At 42.0% G+C, this 22,097-nt stretch overlaps 1 protein-coding gene across 5 annotated transcripts in view; it reads right to left on the bottom strand.

The window, feature by feature from the left end:
* Nucleotides 1-352: 352 nt before the first annotated feature.
* The window catches only part of DDHD1 (DDHD domain containing 1), a 66,514-nt gene continuing 44,769 nt past the window's right edge, over nucleotides 353-22,097 (bottom strand). For 4 of the 5 annotated variants that reach the window (XM_066998619.1, XM_066998620.1, XM_066998622.1 and 1 more), the window contains 6 exons: nucleotides 14,114-14,376; nucleotides 11,790-11,865; nucleotides 7,074-7,223; nucleotides 5,514-5,766; nucleotides 4,029-4,211; nucleotides 353-1,384 (listed from right to left, as the gene is read on the bottom strand). In XM_066998619.1, the coding sequence (XP_066854720.1) occupies nucleotides 1,203-1,384; nucleotides 4,029-4,211; nucleotides 5,514-5,766; nucleotides 7,074-7,223; nucleotides 11,790-11,865; nucleotides 14,114-14,376 (1,107 nt within the window). In that variant the 3' untranslated portion in view covers nucleotides 353-1,202. The remainder of the gene's footprint in view (nucleotides 1,385-4,028; nucleotides 4,212-5,513; nucleotides 5,767-7,073; nucleotides 7,224-11,789; nucleotides 11,866-14,113; nucleotides 14,377-22,097) is intronic. The other variant, XM_066998624.1, reaches the window with a different exon arrangement.

The raw sequence follows: 22,097 nt of genomic DNA, 5'->3' as shown, positions 1-22,097 counted from the left end.
ATTATTTCCTTTCATCACAACACTTCTCTCTTCACAACTCCTGAATTACTTTCAGATACAAATCTAATCTAAGTTCTGGTATTCTCAGGCCTCACCAAGTTTATTTTATGCTGCTCTCTTTCCTCTCGATAGGTTCCTTGTACATATATATACACACATATATGCATACAACTTTATACAAACACACATATGTACATTTAATAATGGCAGGCAAAAGACAGCTGGATCCTCTGCACACCAAGGCTAATGTGAGGTCAAAACCTTCATATATTCTGGAAAAACGCTTGGAGCCTAAAAAGCAAAGGCCTAGCAAAGCAGTTACTTACCTTTGAGAAGAAGGTGACTAATGTCATTTGTGTGAAACCACAAATATTTATTTTAATGAAAAAATACTTAAAGTGTGCCACAGTGTCCATATATTCATTTGAATAGTAGTACAAAGATATGTATTTCTGAGAAAAAGTCTTAACACTGTAGAAAATAAATGTGGTTCTTAAATTATGTCAAAAGAAACCAGTAAAAAAGTAATGTTTTATACACTGGAATAAAATGAAACAGTTAGAGATAATAAATTATAATTACAGTTTTTCAAATATTTGCTTCATGCTTTTTCAGCATTAGTTTCTAAATGTGTCACGTATAATATGCCCTCAGAAGCCAGCAGTCAGAATGGTCTTTCAATGGTAACGTGGACAATAGGATGTGGAGCTGAATAAAGTCCTAGAAAAATGACACCACCGTTTGTTATTTACTGATACATAAAACATCAGAACATGGCAGTTTTAGGTTTGTAAGGAACATATATTTTGTTAATGGAAATTAATTTAGTTTTTTAATCAACTAATCTTTTATACTTTAATGAACTAAACAGCAATTATGGTCATTAACAAGTATGTCACCCAAGCACACTGCACAACTGTGCTTACGTGATGCTACACATTGTATCGGCTCTTTATACAGTCAAAGTTAACAAGAATTTGGAATAATTTCAGGTCTAATTAAGCACTGCAAAATGTTTAAAACTATAAAGTGCTTTTAAATACAAATCATTTTTGCTCTTTAGAAACAGGAAAAAATCCAAACATGCACTTAAACCTGAAACCTCCATGCCATACATACTGCAGTTTAACAGTAAGACATCAGTTTTGTGCCATTCGTTTTAAAATTTCCTTTCCCATCCCTCCCCATACCCAGTCAAAAATTCAAATAGCGTCTAAATTGGATTTGTCGGTATCATCTTGGTCGTGCTTGTACATGAAGGTTAGAAGGAAAAGAGCAATATCCAGAGATGACCAATAGGCAGTGTGTGATGTGACTGCAGACCAGTATCTGCTCTCCACAAGACCTTCCCTGAGCTCGAAATCAATCCTGTGCTCCAGTTCCACTAGAAATTGAACGAGAAACAGAAATGTCGTTAGAACTGTATGTCAGTGGAAGAAGTCCTTGCATATTTTTCTCTCAGACTTAGGTTCTGGTTTTGCTTGCTGTATATAAAATGCACACAACCCCTGTGTTCACATTTAACAGTACGCTCATATAAATCAGCTGCAATTTTTAAAAACACATACATACATTTTAACGTACATGCATGTAGCACAAACCTGACCTATGAGTAGTTCAGGAAAAAAAACAAAAACAAAACAGAAACCAAACCAAAAGCTTGGAAAAATCTGGTATTTTTTTTAAGTGTCTGTTTTCCACATAGTAATGATGGAAATACATTTATTTACGCTCCTTAGGATAACTACACTGAAGTATCCAGGAAATGTTGGGACCCCCTTGGGAAACTTTGTCAGAATGTGGATAGCTCAGAACTTTCAGCAATAAACAAATTTTCTGCATCTCTAGCAGCTGTACAGGGAGACTACACGCAATACTACATGCCCTTTCTGAAATCGAGCAGTTCCTACATTGCACTAGCCCTTTTAATTTCCAGATTATTCCAAATACATTTCAGCAGTTATCCTTTCATTTCAATGGCTGCTTTGATTAATAACACATTCAAAGTAATTTTCACTGCGTGTTTAACTGGGCCAATGGCTAACCTATTGTGAAGGCACTTTAGTGGTTAGAAAATCTCTACAAGGAGCAATAGAATGAAAAGGACAAAACTAAAAGCCTGCTTAGCTACAAAAGCCAAAACCCCATATTGAGTAAAAAATGTAGCTATTTATCAAAGCCAATTTCAAGGAATTTTAATTCTTGGCTCCAAGACCGCATAAATGGAGCGTCACACAAGCGCTGCCTCCGCAGTCATGGCACAGCAGCATCAGGGAATGACAGGCCTTCATATTTTCACAGCAGCATTTCACTGCCTTCCAAACGCAGCAAGGAGAGGGAGTCGGAGCCTTTGCATACCAGGAGACAACCACAGTCATTTCCACTAAGATGCGTGTATTCAAAATCAGTCTCTCTGCAGAAAAAACACCCCAACCAACCCCGTCTCCATTACAGAAGCTTGGGAGGAAGCCAAACCCCACTGCAAGCCGTGCGGCCGCTCTCTCAGAAGCGAACACTTTGGCCGTGGATTGCATCATTCTGCTTGCAGCCTCGCTGGCCTCTGCTCCACGTTCTCCTTCTATGGAGCAGGGATGGGGCTGCAGCAGAGAGGGATGCAGGAACTGTGCAGAAGGCCCTGAAGTGCCACCCCCGCAGAAGGACCTAATCAACAGCTCCACAATACTCGCCGTCACGTTGGTTTAATTTCCTTAAGTTTAAAACGAAGTTTCTGTCCTCAATACTGACTCAGGAAGGTTATCTGTTGAAAGTAGCAGCGATCAACAGCCTGCAATGTATCATGTGAATGCTATCACAAGATACAACAGTGCTAATACTTGTGACTGCTTAGATTGCAAAAAGCCCCGCCTTGCAATGAGAAGTTTAAAAATAAAATCAAGTATGAGGGTAAAGGAAGTACCTATATTTTCCAAAAAAATGCATCTGCTAAAATTGCTCGCTATGTTCCGGGTGGTTCAGGCTAGGACAAGGACAGCCTCTGTTTCCAGTCATAAATGCCTTTAAATATAGATTGCTTCAGAATTGCAAATATATGGGCAAGCTTAAATAAAATCCATTTCATGATACATGGTAAGTGGGATTCTCTGCAGGAATTATTTTGCTTTCCCTAGTGATAGTCTAGGAACTACTGATGTACAGATCTCATCAGCTGTAACTCATACACACATATATGTGTGTGTATAAACAACAGACACAAATACACAAACCTCTTTTAAGAGGAAAAAAGATAACAGGGAGAACAAAGTCAGTCCTTGGACAGCCTTCACAGAATCACGGCATGGCTGAGGCTGACAGGGTTCATATGGAGTAACCCAGCCCCAGCAGGGCCCCCCGAGCAGGGTACCCACCCCCACGGCCAGGCGGCTGCTGGAGCTGTCCCCGAGGAGCCCCCAGCCCCTCTGGGCAGCCTGTGCCAGGGCTCCGGCACCCGCCTGGCCCAGCAGTGCTGCCTGAGGGGCAGGGGGAGCCGCCGGGGCTCTGCGCTGGGCCCGCGGCCTCTAGGCCTGGCTCCGGCCTCTCGGCTCCCTCCTGCAGGTGGTCATGGACATTGCTGGGATCCCCCCGAGCCTCCCCCTCTCCAGGCCAAGCAGCCCCAGCTCCCTCAGCCTCTCCTCACAGGGAGATGCTCCAGGCCCCTCAGCACCTCGGGGGCCCTATGGGCTCTCCCCAGCATGCCTGGGTCTCTCTGGTACTGGGGGGCCCAGAACAGGACCCAGCACTCCAGGGGCAGCCTCCCCAGTGCTGGGCATGGGGCAAGGATCTCCTCTCCTGACCTGCTGGAGATACTTTGCCTCATGCAGCCAAGAAACCATTAGCCTTCCTAGCAACAAACGCACATTGCCGTCTTACGAGATTCAAAAAGAACAGACTTAATTTTTATCATTTTAGAGCAAACCAACAAAATTAAATAGAGGCATATGTTATGGCACTTCCAACCTCCCACAACGCACACACGCAGCCCACTGAAGGCCTCGTTCCCACAGGGTATGTGAGGGGGACTAGTCACTAACATGTGGGTTCGAGAAAGCCTGAGCTGCTTTGTGAGAAAGGCGGCGTTCCAACAGTAGTGGCCCTCTTGTCGTCCCCCTCTGCTCCATCTTTCCCGGCCTCAGGTGTCTGTGAGGTGGTTGTACTAGATCGACCAAATCTTGAAAAAAGCATCCCTCCAAGGCCCTTCCCGATGCTCGCAGCTCCTGCATTCACCACGGAGAGAAAAAAAAAAACAAGACACAAACACAAGCATAAGAGCAGCTAAATCAAACTGCAAATTAAAGTCACTGTAGCACCCATCAATTAGAGTTGAATGACGGAAAACACTATTCATGCTTTTCTAGGGTGGGAACAGCTTATCTGACTTAAGCGTACACTGCTTACCATGAGACTAATCTAGTGTGCAAGCAAAGGCTATAATTTGGAAACTGTAGTTAAGGGAACAAAAATACAAAATAACACTTCTGAACTTTTTAAGGATGTGTTGTAATTCCTCTTTCATAAAAAGTTGAAGACTAAGACAAAAATGTTTTATAACAATGGTAGTACTTTCTGAACATAAGGATCCCATCGGGACATTTAAGACACTCCTTTCGTTAACGGGTCTTATGTGGACATAACCCTTACAGAGATTTAGAAATGCTACATCATCCTTCAGAAGGACTATTTTGGTTGCTCAGGAAGAAGGGTATAAAAGTTAAGAACAAATCTGTGTTGTTTTCTCCTGACTTTGCTGCCACCTTATGGACAAGACATTAAAGTTACTGTAGTAAAACAGCAAAAAGCAGTGTACTGTGAGAGAACACTGCTTTGGAACATTGTGTATTTTTACTTAAGGACTAAACTGCTTTTATACACTGTTTATTAGATTGGAAAGATTCCTTGCACTAGGTCATGTTAACCTTCTTCCAAATCTCACATAGAGAGCTAAAGAAAGTCCTTGAGTCAACAAAAACTGCAAGTGTGTGCTCAAATATAAGCTCCAGTGAAAGTGAATTTAATCTCAACTAAATCAGAGCTTATTTTGAATCGGAAAGCCAGAAGGGGAGAGACTTCATAACTAAGCAGCCCGAATTTCCCTTGGTAAAATCATGAATTAAATAGAACTGTGATACTTTATAAGGAGTGATTTTTCTCCTATTTGTCAATACCAGAACATGTAGTCACAAAACAAGCTTTAAAACATTTTTCCATGAAGTACAGTGGAAACTATTAAACCCCCAGGATGTTACCTCAATAAGCCAGACAACAATAAGGCGGCAATAGCATAAACTCCCTGACCCACATCCTCTCCCTGCAAGACTTGACTCCAGTGTATTATGTAAACTATCTTTACTTCAAAGTAAATGTTAGTTTGGATTAAAACAAGCAATACACCTACACAGAACAAACACTAAAAATAGCCAGGAATTGCTTGCTGACAGTTGCACCTTAAACACCACACCACAGAGCAGTGAAGCTATACAAGAAGATGCTATTTAAAAAAGAACATACAAAGCAATTACCCAATATACTGGCTTTGCCTATGTTTGTTATAGACTCTCCATAGTGGCGTCGAACCATGACTGGTGAAGTAGTTGGGCTTGGTACAGTTGAAGCACTTTCACCGTCAGTTACTGAGGTAGGTTCTTTTGTTGGGTTGAGAAAACTTGGCTTCATATGCTCATAAGGTAGAGGGTTTGCAGTGTTGTACCAGTGGATCTGGACAGGTGAAATGTTGCTGTAGTGTTTCAGAATTAAAGGTTCTAACCTATAGGCCTGCAAGAACAATTCAGAAAAGAAAATTCTGAGAAAATACTAAAGAAAATTCCCATACAGAGTCTTCACCAACCTCAAATCCAAAATATCTGTAACAAGTAAAGCCTAGAAAATGACAGAATAATGGCATTATATTCCGGTTCACTTATTTTCACCTCATGGGAGATACATTAGCTGCCCAATTGCTTATACACACACATTTGCATATTTTTCTGCAACAGCTTTATTACCCGTTTACTGACACAAAAACTGCTATTAACAGATGTTTGTCATTATGCTTAGAAAGACCAAACTTTACACAAGTTAAACTGATCCTGCACAATGAAACAGAGTGGAAAACCAACTATGTGAACATTTTGTTTGATAAATCTTCATTGATCCCTGTGCAAACCATGAACTGGAATGGCATTTGTATGCCTATTAAAAAGTCACTTTCTATTGATTCTTTGTTTTTCTTTGTTTACTTTTCTTGTTTACTTAGCTATAGAAAAGGGTTCTGCATTTATTTATCTTAGAACTAAGCAGAGTTACTACTTGCAGAGTGGGCCTGCTGACTGCATCCTGACTAGTCATCCTAGGTGTCCCAAGAAAATTCTGTTTTTGGAGTTGCTAGAGCTGAACAAGATCAGATGAGCAAGAACCAGCGTGTTTGGAGCTGAAAGATATCCAGCTTCAGGTAGAGTTTAAAACCAAAAGTATCCCCAAATTACTATTCTACAGCAAGCGTGAAACTCCCAAATCAGACTACCATCAAAGAAGTTGCTGAGGCAATACAGATCAGAAGCCCAACATCCTGCCTTTGATAACAGCGAATACAGTCTGCCTATAGAAGAGCTTAAGGACATGGTAAAGCTATACCAATACTTCCTTCCCAAGTCCTATCCCACCCTCTAACAATCCGTTATTATTCAAGGATCCCTTGGGAAAACAGTCTTTGATTTTCTTCAGTACCTTGTAAACTGCTTGTGTGCGTTTCTTTTAACAGCAGTAGTCTCTTAAGACATATGACGTTTAATAGAAGTCAGTAAGTTAAATAAAAGTTGGAACTAGAGTGAGAAATTTCATGTCTTTGCAAAAAACGTTGGGTATTCTCACATCTTACCCTTATTAATATGAAAAAGAGGTACATGATATTTAAGGCAATTATTTGTAGAAAATATTCAACAGTTATACAATACTAATAAAGACACACTCCTGTGCTGTAACATACTTGCGTTGATTCACATGCTTTGAAGATCACATATTATCACACAGCTGATGCTTAAAAACACTCAAGGCAAAAGCTTGCAACTGCAATTACAACTCACCACTGGATCTGTTGGATGAAAAATATTTAGTAAGCGGTTACAAATTGTTCTGGGCAGAATATGATCTTGACTACCGCTGTTTCCTGGACGGATGCCACGCAATGCCAAAAACACTGCTAATGGAGATCCCATACAGAAGAAATTCTCAACCTAAGGAGAGATTTCATCTACGTTAATAAGGGAAATAATGCTTTCTAACATGGCTGGATTTGATTTCTGTTTCACAACCAAGAGACTTGTACAGTATTAGTAACTCAAAACAGGGAAGAGCACTATAACATACATAGTGTAACATAACAGGTTATGTTTCCCATTTCCCTTTGCTGTCAGAAGAGAGTTATTACATGTTGTGGTGCTGCATAGTTCAAAAACTGAAAAACAAGTTGGATAATTGAACTAAAACAAGTCTACCAACACTGGAAGGGGTAAAGTGAGAAGAATTTGGAAGACACTAAGGAAATGTGATGAGTTTCACAAGACTGAAGTCTGATTTCTCTTTCCAAAGACTACCACAGCTCCTCGATCTTACCCTCACCAAGTATTCCACGACACATTTTGCTACATACAGCATCAAGGAAGTAGAAATGCAAGCTAAACCGAGTATTAGAGACAACACACAGAATTCTCACGGTAGTCACACACACGTGTGCAGGCTGGTACAACCTCTTAAAAATATCTGGTGTTCAGTGAACAGAACGGTGCTTGTCAAAAGTGCCACCACATCACGCGTTAGGAACCACTACCTAGGTACAGCACACCGAGTTACCCTGCAGGCTACTCCCCTGCTGTCCAAAGCTACCGCGACTTGCTCCGAAAGGACTGCCTTTAGCACTGAGAGGCAAGCTGAGTGAATCCGGACTGCAACCACTAACCCATCTGACAAAGGTCACTGAACATGCATCAGTGGTAACGACTTTTGGTCACTACCAACCTGGGCCGGGATTCAACAGTGACCTAGAGGTGAATGGCTTCGTATCCCATTACCAATCCTCAGACATCGTCTCCTAGAAACATCAAATGTAAAACTCTGTAGTCAAAAGTATTTTCAAAAGTCAAAGATACTTTTTAACCTTTAGAATATTTTCTTATACGAGAGATTAATTTTACCATTATCAGAACTTCACTGTAACTTTCCCAGTAGTGCCAGTTTGCAAGGCACTACAACCAAGCAACTATCAATGCACTGCTGCTGAACTGGCAAGAGAAATGACTTAATTCCTGCTAAGCGCACGTGGAGAATACTTGGATTCCCACACGCCTTCACTGTATGTCAGCACATGGAGCGAGGGTGTGGAAATAATGGTCTGTTTCATCTATCAGATTCCAGCCCCGAACAACACATTCTTCCTCCTCTTACTTGGCACTGGTACTCCACCTCTTCCATCCAAAAGAACGCGCAAGTCCCAATTCAATAGAAAAAAAATCTAGGTCTTCAGTAAAGCTATTCAATGTCATATGCTGCAAAGCACTGCTCATTGTCATCTGTATTATTACTCTAGCCTAGTTCAAAGCAGCTCTCCTTTCTTTTAATTAAACTTTACAAAGAGCCTTACATTTTTGCAGTTTGGACAAAAAGCTTTCTCATCTTTAAATACAATAGGAACAGACATTCACTATGTAATCCTTTAAACTGAGCAAGTAACTTCTAACCCTGTCCATCTGATATGCCCGTATACCTCATTTGGAGTACACGATTACGGTCTTTCTGCTTCAGAAAGAAATCAGGAAGTGACTGCCACCTTAATGCTTGCTAGGAGATATTTTAAAGATGTTTTCATGAATTCACCTTAGGCAAGTACAGACTAGGTGAGAATCTCAGAAGGTAAATATTTGCAACGGTTACAAGGTACATGGCTTTTATTCCATTGTTTCTACTGGTAAACAGAAGATTAACAGCACCCACAGACAGATGACATTTTCTTGGACCACAGTGTTCTTTGCTATGTATTTTCTTACATGTGCAAGCCTTTCAACGTGATCTTCCAGCTCTCTCTCATTTCCTCTGGAAATGTTTACAAAGACAAAAGTACCAAGCGGAGGGTACTTTAAGGGGTGGCAACAGATCAATACCAAAGCAGCACACACTAAAAATCGAAAGTAAGTCTTCCAAAAATAAAGTCCTTTAAATTGCAGCCATTAGACTCCTAGCACTGTTGCAAAGTGGCTGAAGAGAAGACCACAATCTGATGAAACCTGCTGGGAACAGAGGACTAAAATCTTTCTATAAAGCATCTATTAATTTTGATGCTTCTCCACGAAGCAGGAGTGAGGCACTTCACATATACTTCACTGTAAATGTTTAAGAGCAGAGGAGCAATTTTTAAGAACATGACCTTTCAGGATAGCACTTTTCTGCCGGTTATGATTCATAAGCAGAAGTCATAATTAATTTTTATGTTAAGCAGAAGCTGAGCCAAATACTCAGCCATTCAACTTAAGACTGACGTTTTTTCAGAACGAAAAGAAAAATAAAATAGCTGAATGAGACAACAGAAGTGAGACAGCGCAGCCCTTTTGTGCATAAATGAGTGTGGGGGATAGATGAACATGTTCAGTGGTGAAGTTAAAATGGAAGAGACAGAAGGCAATTACAGTTTATGTTTATGTTCTGCCTTTTAGCCTGGAGGATCCCAAATTTCCTCCCACAGAGAGGAAATACAGACCTCTCCAGCAGTCTCTACCCATTCCTTTGCGCGGGAACATTCTGCAGCCTTAACAAAGAGAACAGAATTTATCAGTATTACATGGGGAATTTGACTGGACAGTTGCGTGTTGAATTACTCTGGCACATTTTTATATTCAGTATAAAGTCTTCCTCCTCTCCAGTAAGGTTGCACATCAGCATCCTATTAAACACTCATAATTCTTGTACAGGTGGTAAAACACTAGTATCTTACATAAATTTGTGATTGTTTTTGTCAACATTGACATCACTGTCAGATGATGCTACATAAAAACCACTGGGTGAAGTACCAGCTGGAGCTGCTTCTGTAACCATAGGTGAATTGTAAGTGCTAAGGAGTCATGAATCGCTTTGGGCCAGCACACTAACAAGTCCAGAGTTAAATTAATTTCCATCTCAGTATTAGGGAGCAACTGAGGTACATCCTGCTCTCCCCTTCCATATTGTGACTGAAAATCACCCTACAACACTGTTATTTTCGTGAACCACAGAGTCATAAAGAGGTAGGTATTGCACCATTCCCCACGCTTTTATTTTCTGGCTAATCCTTTTCATTACAACCGTATGTACCCATTTGGTTGTGCAATACAGCCTAAGGAGATCAGGGACCAAAGAATCCAGTCGCCTGCATGGCACAGACCAAAGTAATTTGTGGATCAAGCATTTGCCCTGAATAGTAGTAACTCATGACCATCTAGAGCTCAGGTCTGGCACGAAAGAGCCAAGGTGCTTACTAGTCAGTACCTCCACAGCAGTTCCTTCTCCTTCAACAAGCTAGTCGTCACCCTCAGTTAGCTGGACTAGCTTGCTCATGAGCAATCAATCATTTTTCAATGTCATCCTGTAGAAATCCTCCCTTGGCAGAGGCCCCTTGCCACAGATTCATAGAAAGCCGCCTTCTTCTCCTGGAGGTCTCCTCGCCTCCCCTTGAGGTCTGTCTCCAGCACAGTACTCAAGCAATGGGAGTCACCAGTGTAAAGCACTGCTTTACACTAGGAGCACTAGCATAAAGAAGTCAAATGCCTTTCTTTTAGTAAGGGTAAGAAAAAAGATGCATAGCGTTGGAAAAATACCTAGCAGCAATTTGGATTGATACAGTGTTCTCTTCTTCCACCTTTCTTTTCCCCTCCCTTCCTGCTCCCTCTAAAAAGCATCTGTTCAAAGAAATCTTCAGTTTAAGCAGAGCTGAGTGAGGAGTCATCTTTGCACAGAGCTAAAGGAGTATCAGTCTGGCTCCAGCTTCTTTGATGGTAGAGATAATAGCACAACATGTGTTTTTAAGCCGTGATAAAAATGAGAAGGCTATGACAAATTGAATTATGGTTAGTTTCCTCTTTTTCATGGCTCAGGATTGACCTTGGCTTCTGGAAGTGCTTCTGAACTCAGAAGGAAAGAAAAATGGCAAGTTAAGAACAATGATCTATTTTCTTCTCATCTATCATGTCACATTTTTATAATATAATATTTTAGGATATAGTAGAGCGAATACAAAGTGTTGTGTATCCCACGAAGAAGCTAGAAAATGTCTTTTCCCGGTGACATGAAATCCTAGCAATTTACAGAGCCGATTAGGAAGCAATCTATTTTATGAGACTAAAAGTAACTTGTCCTAACTGTCAGACCAGAGTAATTTGGAAGGAAAATCCACTGCTGGAGGAAATTCAGTCAGATTTGCTCAGAGGTGTGACATGTTAGACGTAGTCCCCAAAGAAAATGGATTAGTTGACAAAATAAAAGTGAAAATTTTTATGATACATGATTGTTGTAATTTGCCAAATGACTTTTACCTTCCCACATGGTTGTGCGTGTGTGTAATGTAACAATCTATACGTTGGCTTATGTATTTACATGTAAACATACATATTTGTAATAAAATTTAATATATGAATATAGTAACATGTTTACACACATCCATACACATTCAAACTCTTTTACCAACATTATGTCTATGGGCATGGAAAAAAAAAGGTAGAATAACTCAAGTGCACTTTTACTGCAAGCAGAACATTTAGTAAAAACCTAGACATACATACCTTAAATTTTAAGACAGGTGTTTTCGATATGGTAGATGCCTTTAAGCCTTGTAACCTCTCCTCTATTTCTTTCAACCTAGAAAATAAGAAGATCTTTCTGAGATACAAAAAATAAAATAAAAAATAGCACTAACTTCTCTGATCCAAACAGGCATTCCTGGAGGGTCCAACAGTTTTGTCTGTTAGGAAGAGAGTGACCGTGCTGTTTGTTTTTTCCTTTGAGGCAGTCCAGTCGATTAAGATCAATGCTTGTGAAATCCTGTTTCTCTGACAACAGGAGGAATCAATCAAGACATGACAGTTTCCTTGTTCATCACCCCCAAGAACTTGGCTATCTGCCCTCCTCAGGAGCAGGTGTCTCACGTCCTGCTTCCTTGGTGGTTTTGCACCCAAATCAGCTGGTTTTTGTTTGTTTGCTTCATTTAACCAGAGCCACAGGAAACCCCATGGCCCAAGCATTATGGAGTTCTATATTGTGGTGGAGTATCCGGAGGACAGCGTCCCACATTTTCAACTATCATGAAAAAAGGTTGTTTACTTGTTCTTCTAGTCAGCATAAATTCAAAAATAATAATAATAAAAAAGAGCAGCTACAATATAAAACACCTCCTATATAGGTAGAGCATTATGCCCTCTTCAGAGCAGGAAAAAAAACCTCTTCAAGTTCTCCTAAAGCATTTTACAAACAAAAACATTAAGCTTAACCTCTGTCATCCTGATTAGGAAGAAACAACAAACAAGTCTGGAGCTAAAGCCTTCTGAAAAGTGGTACTCTCAAAAAAGTTAGTATGCTTTAATGAATATCAATTCATTAAAAAAACAAAAAATTTGTTAAAAAAAACTAATTCATTAAAAAAAAAAAAGAAGGCATGTGGAATTCTTAACTATTGTGAACTGCTGTCGAAGGGTTCCAATAAACAAACTCGTACGCTCTGTGTATGTTATTCTACAACGTAGAATATTTATACACGCTGTCACACACCCTACTCAGGCATAAGTATTTCCAGAAATCCATTACATATTTGAGAACCTTACAACACTAGAAATCCAGAAGACAGAAAATATAGAACTGGCATCCTGTAGCAGTTAAGACTGCACGACACTAATGCGGTTCATGGACAGGAGAGCCACTCTTATCTATTACAGAAGTGCCTGTGTGAAATGGTACTTGAATTACCACGGATGAAACCTGAAACACTTCAGTGAACGCCTAAGGAGCTGTAAGTGTGAAAATGGTAATTTTTCACTACTCACATGCCAGTAACATGCCCGAAAGCTTGTTTTACCACTAGGCAAGATTATTTGGTCTCTTACATCCCTTCTCTCAGAAAGGTTGCACTTTATCCAGCCTTGCAGCTGTTAAGAGATGTTCTGTACCAATCTCTAATTACACGCATACTGATTTCAAGCACTCCAAGAGATCTGATACTATATTAATGCTTCCCAAGTGCCACCAGTACTAAGATAGGTTTCAATAAGGCACCAAGAAGTACCGTGACCATGATTTATCCTCGCCTTCCCACTGAAAGACTGAAGCTCAAGCTCCTGTTATTAGATTCTCTATTTACAAGGGCCTCACAGCACCTTGAAATCCAGGTCAGAACAGGGAAGGGCCCTTAACACTGTGGAGACATCATGATGATTTACAACGTCCCCTAATACAGAGAATCCATACCAACACTTGTAAGGCACCAAAACCAAGATCCGATCTGCCACAATAGGCAGTGCTGCTTTGCATGCAGAACTGCATTAAGCTTTCTAAATGGTAGCATGCAGAAACTGGTAAATGATCCGCAGCAGAGCAGTAATCCCATTAAGCCCAATCACAGTAATCACAACATCTGTAATCCAGCTGGTGGAGCTCAATTTCCAAGCTGAGCTTTCCTTGGAGAAAACTTCTCATTTTTCTCTAGAAACACAGGAATTTCACTACTCAGGTTCTGAGTATTTCAGCTCACTGTCCACCTGCGAGCTACTTTGCTGTGTTTCTCAAGTCTCTTAAGGGCTAACGGCCTGACCTTCTCCTTTCCCTCCCGGCTAGGAGCAGCTCCCAGTGCATGCAGGCAGTACACAGCAGCTACTTGTTTGGTTTTGGTACAGCCCATAGGATATAGGTTCAGAGCTCTTATTAGCAGTGCCAGCTATCTCTGACTGCTTAGTCCTGAGTTTAGCATTTATCACTGCCATTCAGCATCATCACAGGAACAGCAGCCACAGAAGATAACAGCCATGGTAGGTTCTGGAAACACCCAAAGGACATCATTTAGAGAGGTGGTTTTTTTTTTTTTTTTTTTTCCTTTCATAATCAGAAGTGGATGCATTACCGTTGTTTGGTTATGTAAAGTTCTTCAAGTAAACGTTGCTCCTCGTAACTCATCCAACTCTCTTCGAGCTCCTCCTCCTCCTTCTGCAGCAACTGCTCGTAAAGCCTGACGGGGTTCCAGCCAGTCATGATGTCATAGGTGATGACACAGCCCAGCGAGTGGGACACGATCGAGACTTTCCCTCCTTTCTCCTCAAACTCTGGATTCCGAGAGCAGAAAAGCGTGTAGAGCCGGTTCAGCTCCTGCTGCAGCCCCTTGACAAGCTGTTTTAAGACAGCAGGGGAAGAAAGTTTAACAACATCATCACATCACTCCTGTTCATGTATGTTGAGTGCTACATAGACCGGCTTCGTGAGCATGCAGATAGAACAAGCACGATGGTCTGTTTGCATAGGTTCAGGAGGTGAACAAAGCCTGAGGGTTGCTTCAACTCTGTTGCTGTTCTAGAAACAGCCCTCAAAATGCCCACCTGCAGAGCAGAACAAATGAACCTGAGGGGCACCACCAAGCCATGTGCTAACCCTAAAACTGCTGCACTGCACAACCCGAGGCGTGATCACAGAATCCTTTAGGTTGGAAAAGACCATCAAGTCCAACTGTTAACCTAGCACCACATCACGTCCCTACACACCACATCTACGTGTCTTTTGCATACCTGCAGGGATGGTGACTCAACCACTTCCCTGGGCAGCCTGATCCAATGCCTCACAACCCACTCTGTGATACTGAAATAAACTCTCAAACGAGTAACAGCTGTGCTTGAATTACCCCGCAACATCCCCATGAGATAAGCATTAGGTCTCTGTTTTCACTAGCAGTCCATTAGCAAAGCAGTGACTGCTAACACACCTGTATTTCCCTCACTGCTTGTTTCTCCCCCCCGGCAGTACGTTTCTCCTCTGTCAGAGGTTCAGCTCCTTTTCTCACTTAGGAGGCTGGAAGGAGCCTGGGCCATACGATCTGGAACCAGCTTGCATCTCTGCGACAAGCCCTGCACGTAACCCTAGACCCATGCCCCCTTCTCTATTCATCAAAACGAACTAACAGCATTCCTACCTTGTTGTGAGGGATGGGGAAGATAAATCCACTAAAACTGATATGCTCAGACACTAAAGCGACAGCCTAAATGGGTTCTGGGAAAATATCCCAAACTGCTTTTGGATCTTTGTAAAGCATACTTGGTCTCATTCAGTCTTTCATTATTCTGCCCACTGCCTATCTACAAGTAGGCTTTCTATCTTCTACTCCTACCGTACTACCCCCAGTGTATTTTTTCCAAAGGAATCAGAAAGAAATAATGCTGATAAAGAACAAAAAGCCTCATCCCAGGCAAAAGGAAGACAGGGGAGGAGAAAGAGCACAAATGAGACAGGCAGAGCCAGAATTTGAACATTTGATATAAACAATGCTGAGAAACCGAGTAGGTATTTACTGGTTATAGGCTTTTGGGAGATTGTGAAGGAAAAATAGGAATGTAACATAGTTCTCAGACATCATAAACTAATCTTACGATACTACCAAAATAAATACATATTGGCCCTAAGTTAATTGAATATCCCAGAGGTTTATCTGCTTCAAATCCTATACTAGTGTACATACGCAAAAAAATGTTAAGATTCACAGAAATAATTTTTAAAGAAAAATGTAAAAAGCCACAAGATTTAGAAATTTGACCAAAAAAAAAAAAAAAAAAGGCAGCTTTACTTGTGCTATTCAACATGGTAACTGAGAAATGCTTCCCGGCTGTGGCACAGAGGAGGACAAACAAGAAATTGCAAATCATTTCCTTGTTAGCAACAGGAAATTAGAGCTATAGAACATGTAATTTGAGCATGATTTTTCAAGTGTCTGAATCATTACTGAATATAAATATGAATGGCACTAGGACTGTCAGTGTCTGATGCACTCTTTACTGAGATAGAAACCACACAAGCCCTATCCCTCAAAGCGTTGTGAAACGATTAACAAAGCCTTGCGACAGCTCGGAGAGGAAAATATCAACATTCCCATTTTCAAGTCTTTTCACTGTGATGCGTTTGGCACTATGCAGACTTTGGGTGCTACTTTCACACATGAACAAACAGGCAGAGGTTTTTAGCCAGAGCTGAAAATAGAAATCAGGACTAGCTTGGGCTGGCTGGCATTTTCTCCGTTTAAAAAAAAAGGCTTTGATTACAATCCAGAACAAAATAACAGATCTGTTGAAATCAAAGCGGTTCAGGATTGTTGCCAGGAGCTCAGAGATAAGAGGGAATGCTGCTCTCCAGTGTCTGTGTGGCTGGCTGTTGTGATCCTCCGAGGGAGCCGACACACTTTGTCCTGCCATCGGGGACCTCAGCAGGGAGCCCAGGACCCCCAGCCACACAGCAGGTGCTCTGCCTGGAGCATGGGCTCCTTGTTTCAGAGCAGGCAGCATGGAAATGCCAAGCAGACTGGTGCTGGACTCATCGTGGCTTCCAGGCACTCTGTCCGTATAGGGGGAGACGACTAATGCCATCTCATTTTAAAAATCCTACACCACCTAAACTTGAAAATCCTAAGCAATACATGCCAGCATGCAACTTTTTTTTTCTGATGGGAAGTTAAAAATAACAACTCAACTACTTCCCTGTGTTGCTTGTTGCATAAAAGCTGTTGCTCCCAGTGCACTGCCCAGCTTACTCAATAGTCCTGTACCCTACCCTCCTCTACCGTAGTCTTATTTCAGAGGAAAAGCAGATACCTTCCAGGAAGGATCTTCTGTCAGCCTGCCCACAGCCCATAGGCACAGTGAGCATAAGTAACCTGCTGGCATCATGGCATTTCTTTATAAAGGTTTTGCTCTCTTGCCATTTTGAGGCGTAATACAGCAAATTCCTGGAAAGTCCTGGTCGGACGCAATATCTAACCTTGCTTTTGACCGTCCTGCTCCTTAAAAACATGCCGTTACTGAGGAGATAGGCGAAAACATGGACAGCAACGAAACTGTTCGAGGATTTCCAAATAGCAGTATATTTAAGTTTGCAAGCCAGAGTACAAGTATTAAATTCAAACTAGATCATCGGCCAGATATTGTTTGTAAACTCCAAATCACCGGTTACCTAACGTTGTTGTATAATAGATCTGCTGTAGTAAAGCCTCCAGGTTTTGAAGCACTATGTATGAATGGTTTATTTTCCTGCTATGACAAGAACAACTCTGATCAGACAACTGATCCTTTTGATACACAGTAAGAAAAAAAAAAAACGACAGAAGGAAAAGAAAAAGCAAATTCATTTTAAGTCCCAGCTACAAAATTATTTAGTTAAGCAGTCTATAAAGTTAAGATACTATTTAATCCTGAGCTGCTTTCTTAGTCTTAAAAAGCACACAATACCCTGACCTGTAAAACAAAAGCTTGTTTTGAAAAGGGTTTTAGCCTGGCAAGTATAACATGAAGTGCTTTCAGATCTGTTTTGTAGTTACAGCCTGAATGTATCCTAACCCACCATTAAAAATGATTTCTATAAATATCAATTGTCCTTATCAAAATCAACATTTCATTGCAATTAAACACGAACACAGCCACCTATTAAATTTTCTCTCCTAAACTGCATCATTGTAAAGCCGACTTTTTCCCCCCCATCTACAGCTTGTCATGTTTTTTTCCTCCCTTTAAATGGTTTATAGGAATCTGTTTAATGAAAAAAAGAAAAAAATAAAGAAAAAAAAAAAACAGGTCCCCTTTCACCCAGCCCCCCCTGCAAAGCACAACACCTGAGTGGCTGCTGCATGGTCTATACCTCGCTGTCAGGTTGTAAGCGGAGGGTGCATGGTCCAGAGCCTGGTCTCCTGCTGGCAGAACTTCTCCTGCTCACCCTTGAGCTATAACCGATGGCCTCCCAACAAGGAAGCCCTTTGCCCTCTGCTTTCCCCTGTGCTTCTGCCAACCCTAAGCCTCCCTGCCTGCTGCTCCATGGATCCATTACGTGCTTAGGAAACACCTGCTGTTTCTGCCTGAAAACAGGAAAGTAGGAATCATCCAGGAAAAAAAAAAAAAAGGTGAATAGTGGAATGCAGCATGAACCGACCCCTCTCTGTTTCCATCTCCCCTCTTGCCTCCTCCCTCCCCATTTCCACCTTATTTTGGTGATCAGTGAGACTGAGCATTGACAAAGAGCCATTTCTGCAGCCCCTGCAGTACTGCTGTTCTTTGCCAGCCCCCCCAGAAGGGCTTTTAGTAAGGTTTTCCCCACAAAAAGGCTAGAGTTTCCTTGAGTTTTTGCCCAACCCATATCACCATCTCCTAAAGGCTTCTTGCACAGACTAAACAAGCTCAAATATCTCACACAAAAGGATAAATGTGGCAGCAGCCAAGTGAGTCAATTTTTTTCCATGCAGCTGCTCCCACAAACCTTGCTGGCTGCTTTGACTGCTAATCTGCTGGCTGCTAAGCTCTGCGTTACCCTCAGCTCTTCCAGGAGGGACCAGTGAAATGCAGCAGGCTTACGTGTCTGCTATGAGCAGATCAAACCACTGTAACAACGGGAACGCTTCTTATTTCTTCATGAACAGCCACATCAAATCCCTTCATCCCAGCTGAACCTTCCACCACATCAGTTTAGCATCAGCCTGAGGACACTGCAATATTTGAAAGAAAGGTACAGAAAATCTTCCAATGTTCCTATTTTCCTTTCCAGAAAAGTCCTTTCTCTTTGTTCTGATTTCTGGGGAACAAAAACCTGAGCACATTTTGCAGACTGATCGTTTCAGTGCAGACTGGTGCAGGATTAAAATGCTATGAACCTTGCAGATGCACCACTGCAAATGCTCACGTATAACCAGAGAAAATAAAACAGAAATAAAGAAGGACTTTACAACACCTGAAGCCTTTAATAGAGTCAAATTTCAAAGGCAGATTTTATGGGCAGTCATAATCAGGCAAATTAAGCAACCCACAATCCTCAGACTTGGTAGTGCACCCTTATGTGCCATTACATTTTCAGACCTGCAAAAATACAGACACTTGAGACACAGCCTGTGACACAGTTTGACACAGCAGTATCCAAGTCATGGATGCATTTCCTAGATGTTTTATTCTGCTCCCAAAAGGCAAGAGAGAGACCTGATTTCCAGTGGTTGAAGATTTCAGTAACACAGGGTGAATGGAGAAAAACACCACAGGATGACTGAGCAGATGCCGCATGCTGCTACCGCTCTGCAAGGCTCTTTTGGGAAACTATTTTATTTTTGCTTCGTGAAAAGTAGATCGATTATTAGCTGCCTGGAGCACCCTTTATCAGCTGAACTTGTGCCAGCATATCTTCCGTGTAGGAAACTTAAGCTGACAGGATCAAGTTGCTCAGAAGTCATCAGCCTATATGCTGACAAACTGAGGTTAATTGCTCTTCACCCTTCGCAAACTTAATTAAAAGCCAAGCAAAGAATGGTCTCTCTGCATACGTGTTGAGAGCCAGAGTGACAGTCATGCAATTTGAGGGGAAGACAAGGCTGAGACTGACAATCAAGGCAGGGAATGGGTCACTGGGCCTGCTCTCATCTGGCCATAAATCCCCTCTGCTTTTCTGCTTTCCAATTACATGCCTGTCTGGCATATCACTTCCAACACATAAACCAAACCAAACCCAAACAACCCATCCCAACCCTTCAGGAGTCCTGGTGGCACAGGCATGTGCTTGTAAACACAAGATGGGAGCCTCGGCCAGACAAGACACACCACTGCCATCCCGGCAGAGGAAGGAGCTGTGGCAAGACTGACCGTATGGGGAGAAGGATCACGTCTCTAATCGTCTCTTGGACACTTGGGTACGCCTGGATTGCTGAAGCACGAAGGGCAGTAAGTAAATGTGTAGGCAGTGAGACATGCAGAGCTGCTGTCTGTCTCAGCTGAAGCCCCTCTGTGAAGGGCATTAAGAGTGTCCTTTGCTGAGCTGGAAAAAAACAAGCCTCTAAATCCCCATCACCAGCATCCGAAACAGCTGTTCATTCCTCTTCTGATGGAAAAAAGCCTTGCGAGACCCAAGTGTAGATAAGCATGCCGATTTCTTGCAAAGCAGAAGGAAGTCGGCTATGTGTGTGGCAGACACACGTAGGCCTGGACCACCCGGAGGAGGCAGCAGGAAGAACTTCACCTCCCCTGCATGTCCTAGTGGGCAGATTGCTGGGGTAAAAGTGGGATTTTCAGTGCATTCCAAAAGTACCAGGGTAGAAAGTGACACTTTCACTCAATATTCAGGAAATTATTATTTTTTTTTTCCCAGGAGAATAAGGACTACAAACCCTCTGCTGGCACCCTGAGCACAGAAGTGACACAGAGATTGCACTGTTCTTACTCAAATCCTCAATGGCCTGCTCGAGGCTGAAAATTGAATATAGCACTCTAATCTCAACCTCTTTGATCTGTCAAAGACAACAAAAAAATTGCCCTTCTCTTGGGCTCTCCTGATTGTCCTCTCCTGGCACTGCTCTCAGCTCTGAGCACCCCCTTGTGAAACTTTCGGAGTGCCTTTCTGTCCTCTCCACGGGACCCTCACCACTGGACATCTTCTCACATGAACAGCTTGAAGCCCAAGGGAAAAAAAACACAACAAACGATAACAGATAACTACACATTAAAAGGGAGTGCAGGAAACCTGACCTCTGCACCACTCCAGCTTGAACAGCATGAATGATGAATGTTTCTGTAGGCTTCGTGGGAAAGGAATCTGAAGCAGATCTGAGAACTGTGAGCTCTGTGAGCAGCTCCCTCCAGACGTCAAGAGAACTTCAAGAAGAAAGTGCAGATTTGTACAAAATTCAGCAAACAGGCAATAAGAAAGCGTGTGGGCCAAATGAAGGTGGAAGAAGGTCTTTAAAAGCCAATGAAAATGTGAATCTCAAGGACAGATTGTAAAAGAACACGAAAACAAAAGCAAGGAGCATTTGCTGCACGTGAACAAAAACATGCCAGCACATACCGCAGAGGTGGGGAGGCTGCTGACCCTCCAGAACATAGAAGTTGTCACGCTGCCTGGCGGCATCACGGATGGATGCCAGAAGAGTGTCACAACAACAGATGAGAGGCCAGAATGAGACTTAACTGTGTGAAAAGACAGGAACGGCTTCGTTTCTTAGTGACGTTACAGATAAAGGATCCACAGATCTGCCCAGACCCCAGTCTCTTTCTCACTACCCCTCTTTTTGTTGAAAAGCCGAGCCCAACCCATTTCTAGCCAAGTCACCGTAGTCAAAGCTAAGTTTAGGTTCTGGCAGATCCAGTAACCTACCACTTTATGAAGCTGACAATCAAATGAATTAAGCAAGCTGTGAAAGTGCTGGCAAGCAGCTCCCTATTAGGTTCAAGGGAATAAGCAAAACCAGTGTTGAAATAGTCCCAGTTAAAAATCTCCTGCCTCACATCCCTCTCCTTTTGAAACACGTTAAAAAAATGCTTTTTACTGCTGAAAGGAGTGAAGCAGAGAAGAACATTCAAAGAGGGATGAAATCTCTAGTAAAAATTAATACTAGTTCCATCTTTGAAGAGTACAGTCATTAATCCCCTTTCTTTCATATGTGTGTAAGAGCAAAGTGACAAGCCACTTCAAAGTGGACAGTGCAGCCTGCCCAGGGGAGCAATGCTATGTCGGCTGCATGTCACTGCATCCCCTGGTCTCCTAAAGCCTGTAACACTCCTCCACGTCCCTGAGCCTTCATTTCCTCTTGCCAGCTGGTGAGAAACATTCAATGCCCACTGCATTCTTTCCCCTGCACGTCGGCTGTGGCGGAAGTAATCCATAAACATCTACTGATCTTCTGAGGCTATTGCAATATTTGAACTAACATTTTAAAGGTCTTTCAGTGACGGATGCAGATAATATTAAGCCTGTATTGCAGGCACTTTCTGCCAAGACATATCAATAATTCACAGCATTACAATTAGCCTGGAAGTAAGCACAGCGGAGATCAGTAAAATAAGCACTTAACAATATAATGAAGGTGACAACACTAAATTTGCTATGCATCAATT

The sequence above is a fragment of the Anser cygnoides genome, chromosome 5, assembly GCF_040182565.1.
Source record: "Anser cygnoides isolate HZ-2024a breed goose chromosome 5, Taihu_goose_T2T_genome, whole genome shotgun sequence".
Classification (NCBI taxonomy): Eukaryota; Metazoa; Chordata; class Aves; order Anseriformes; family Anatidae; genus Anser; species Anser cygnoides.
Note: the sequence above shows the minus strand (reverse complement) of the source record. Positions and strands in the feature narration are given on the sequence as shown.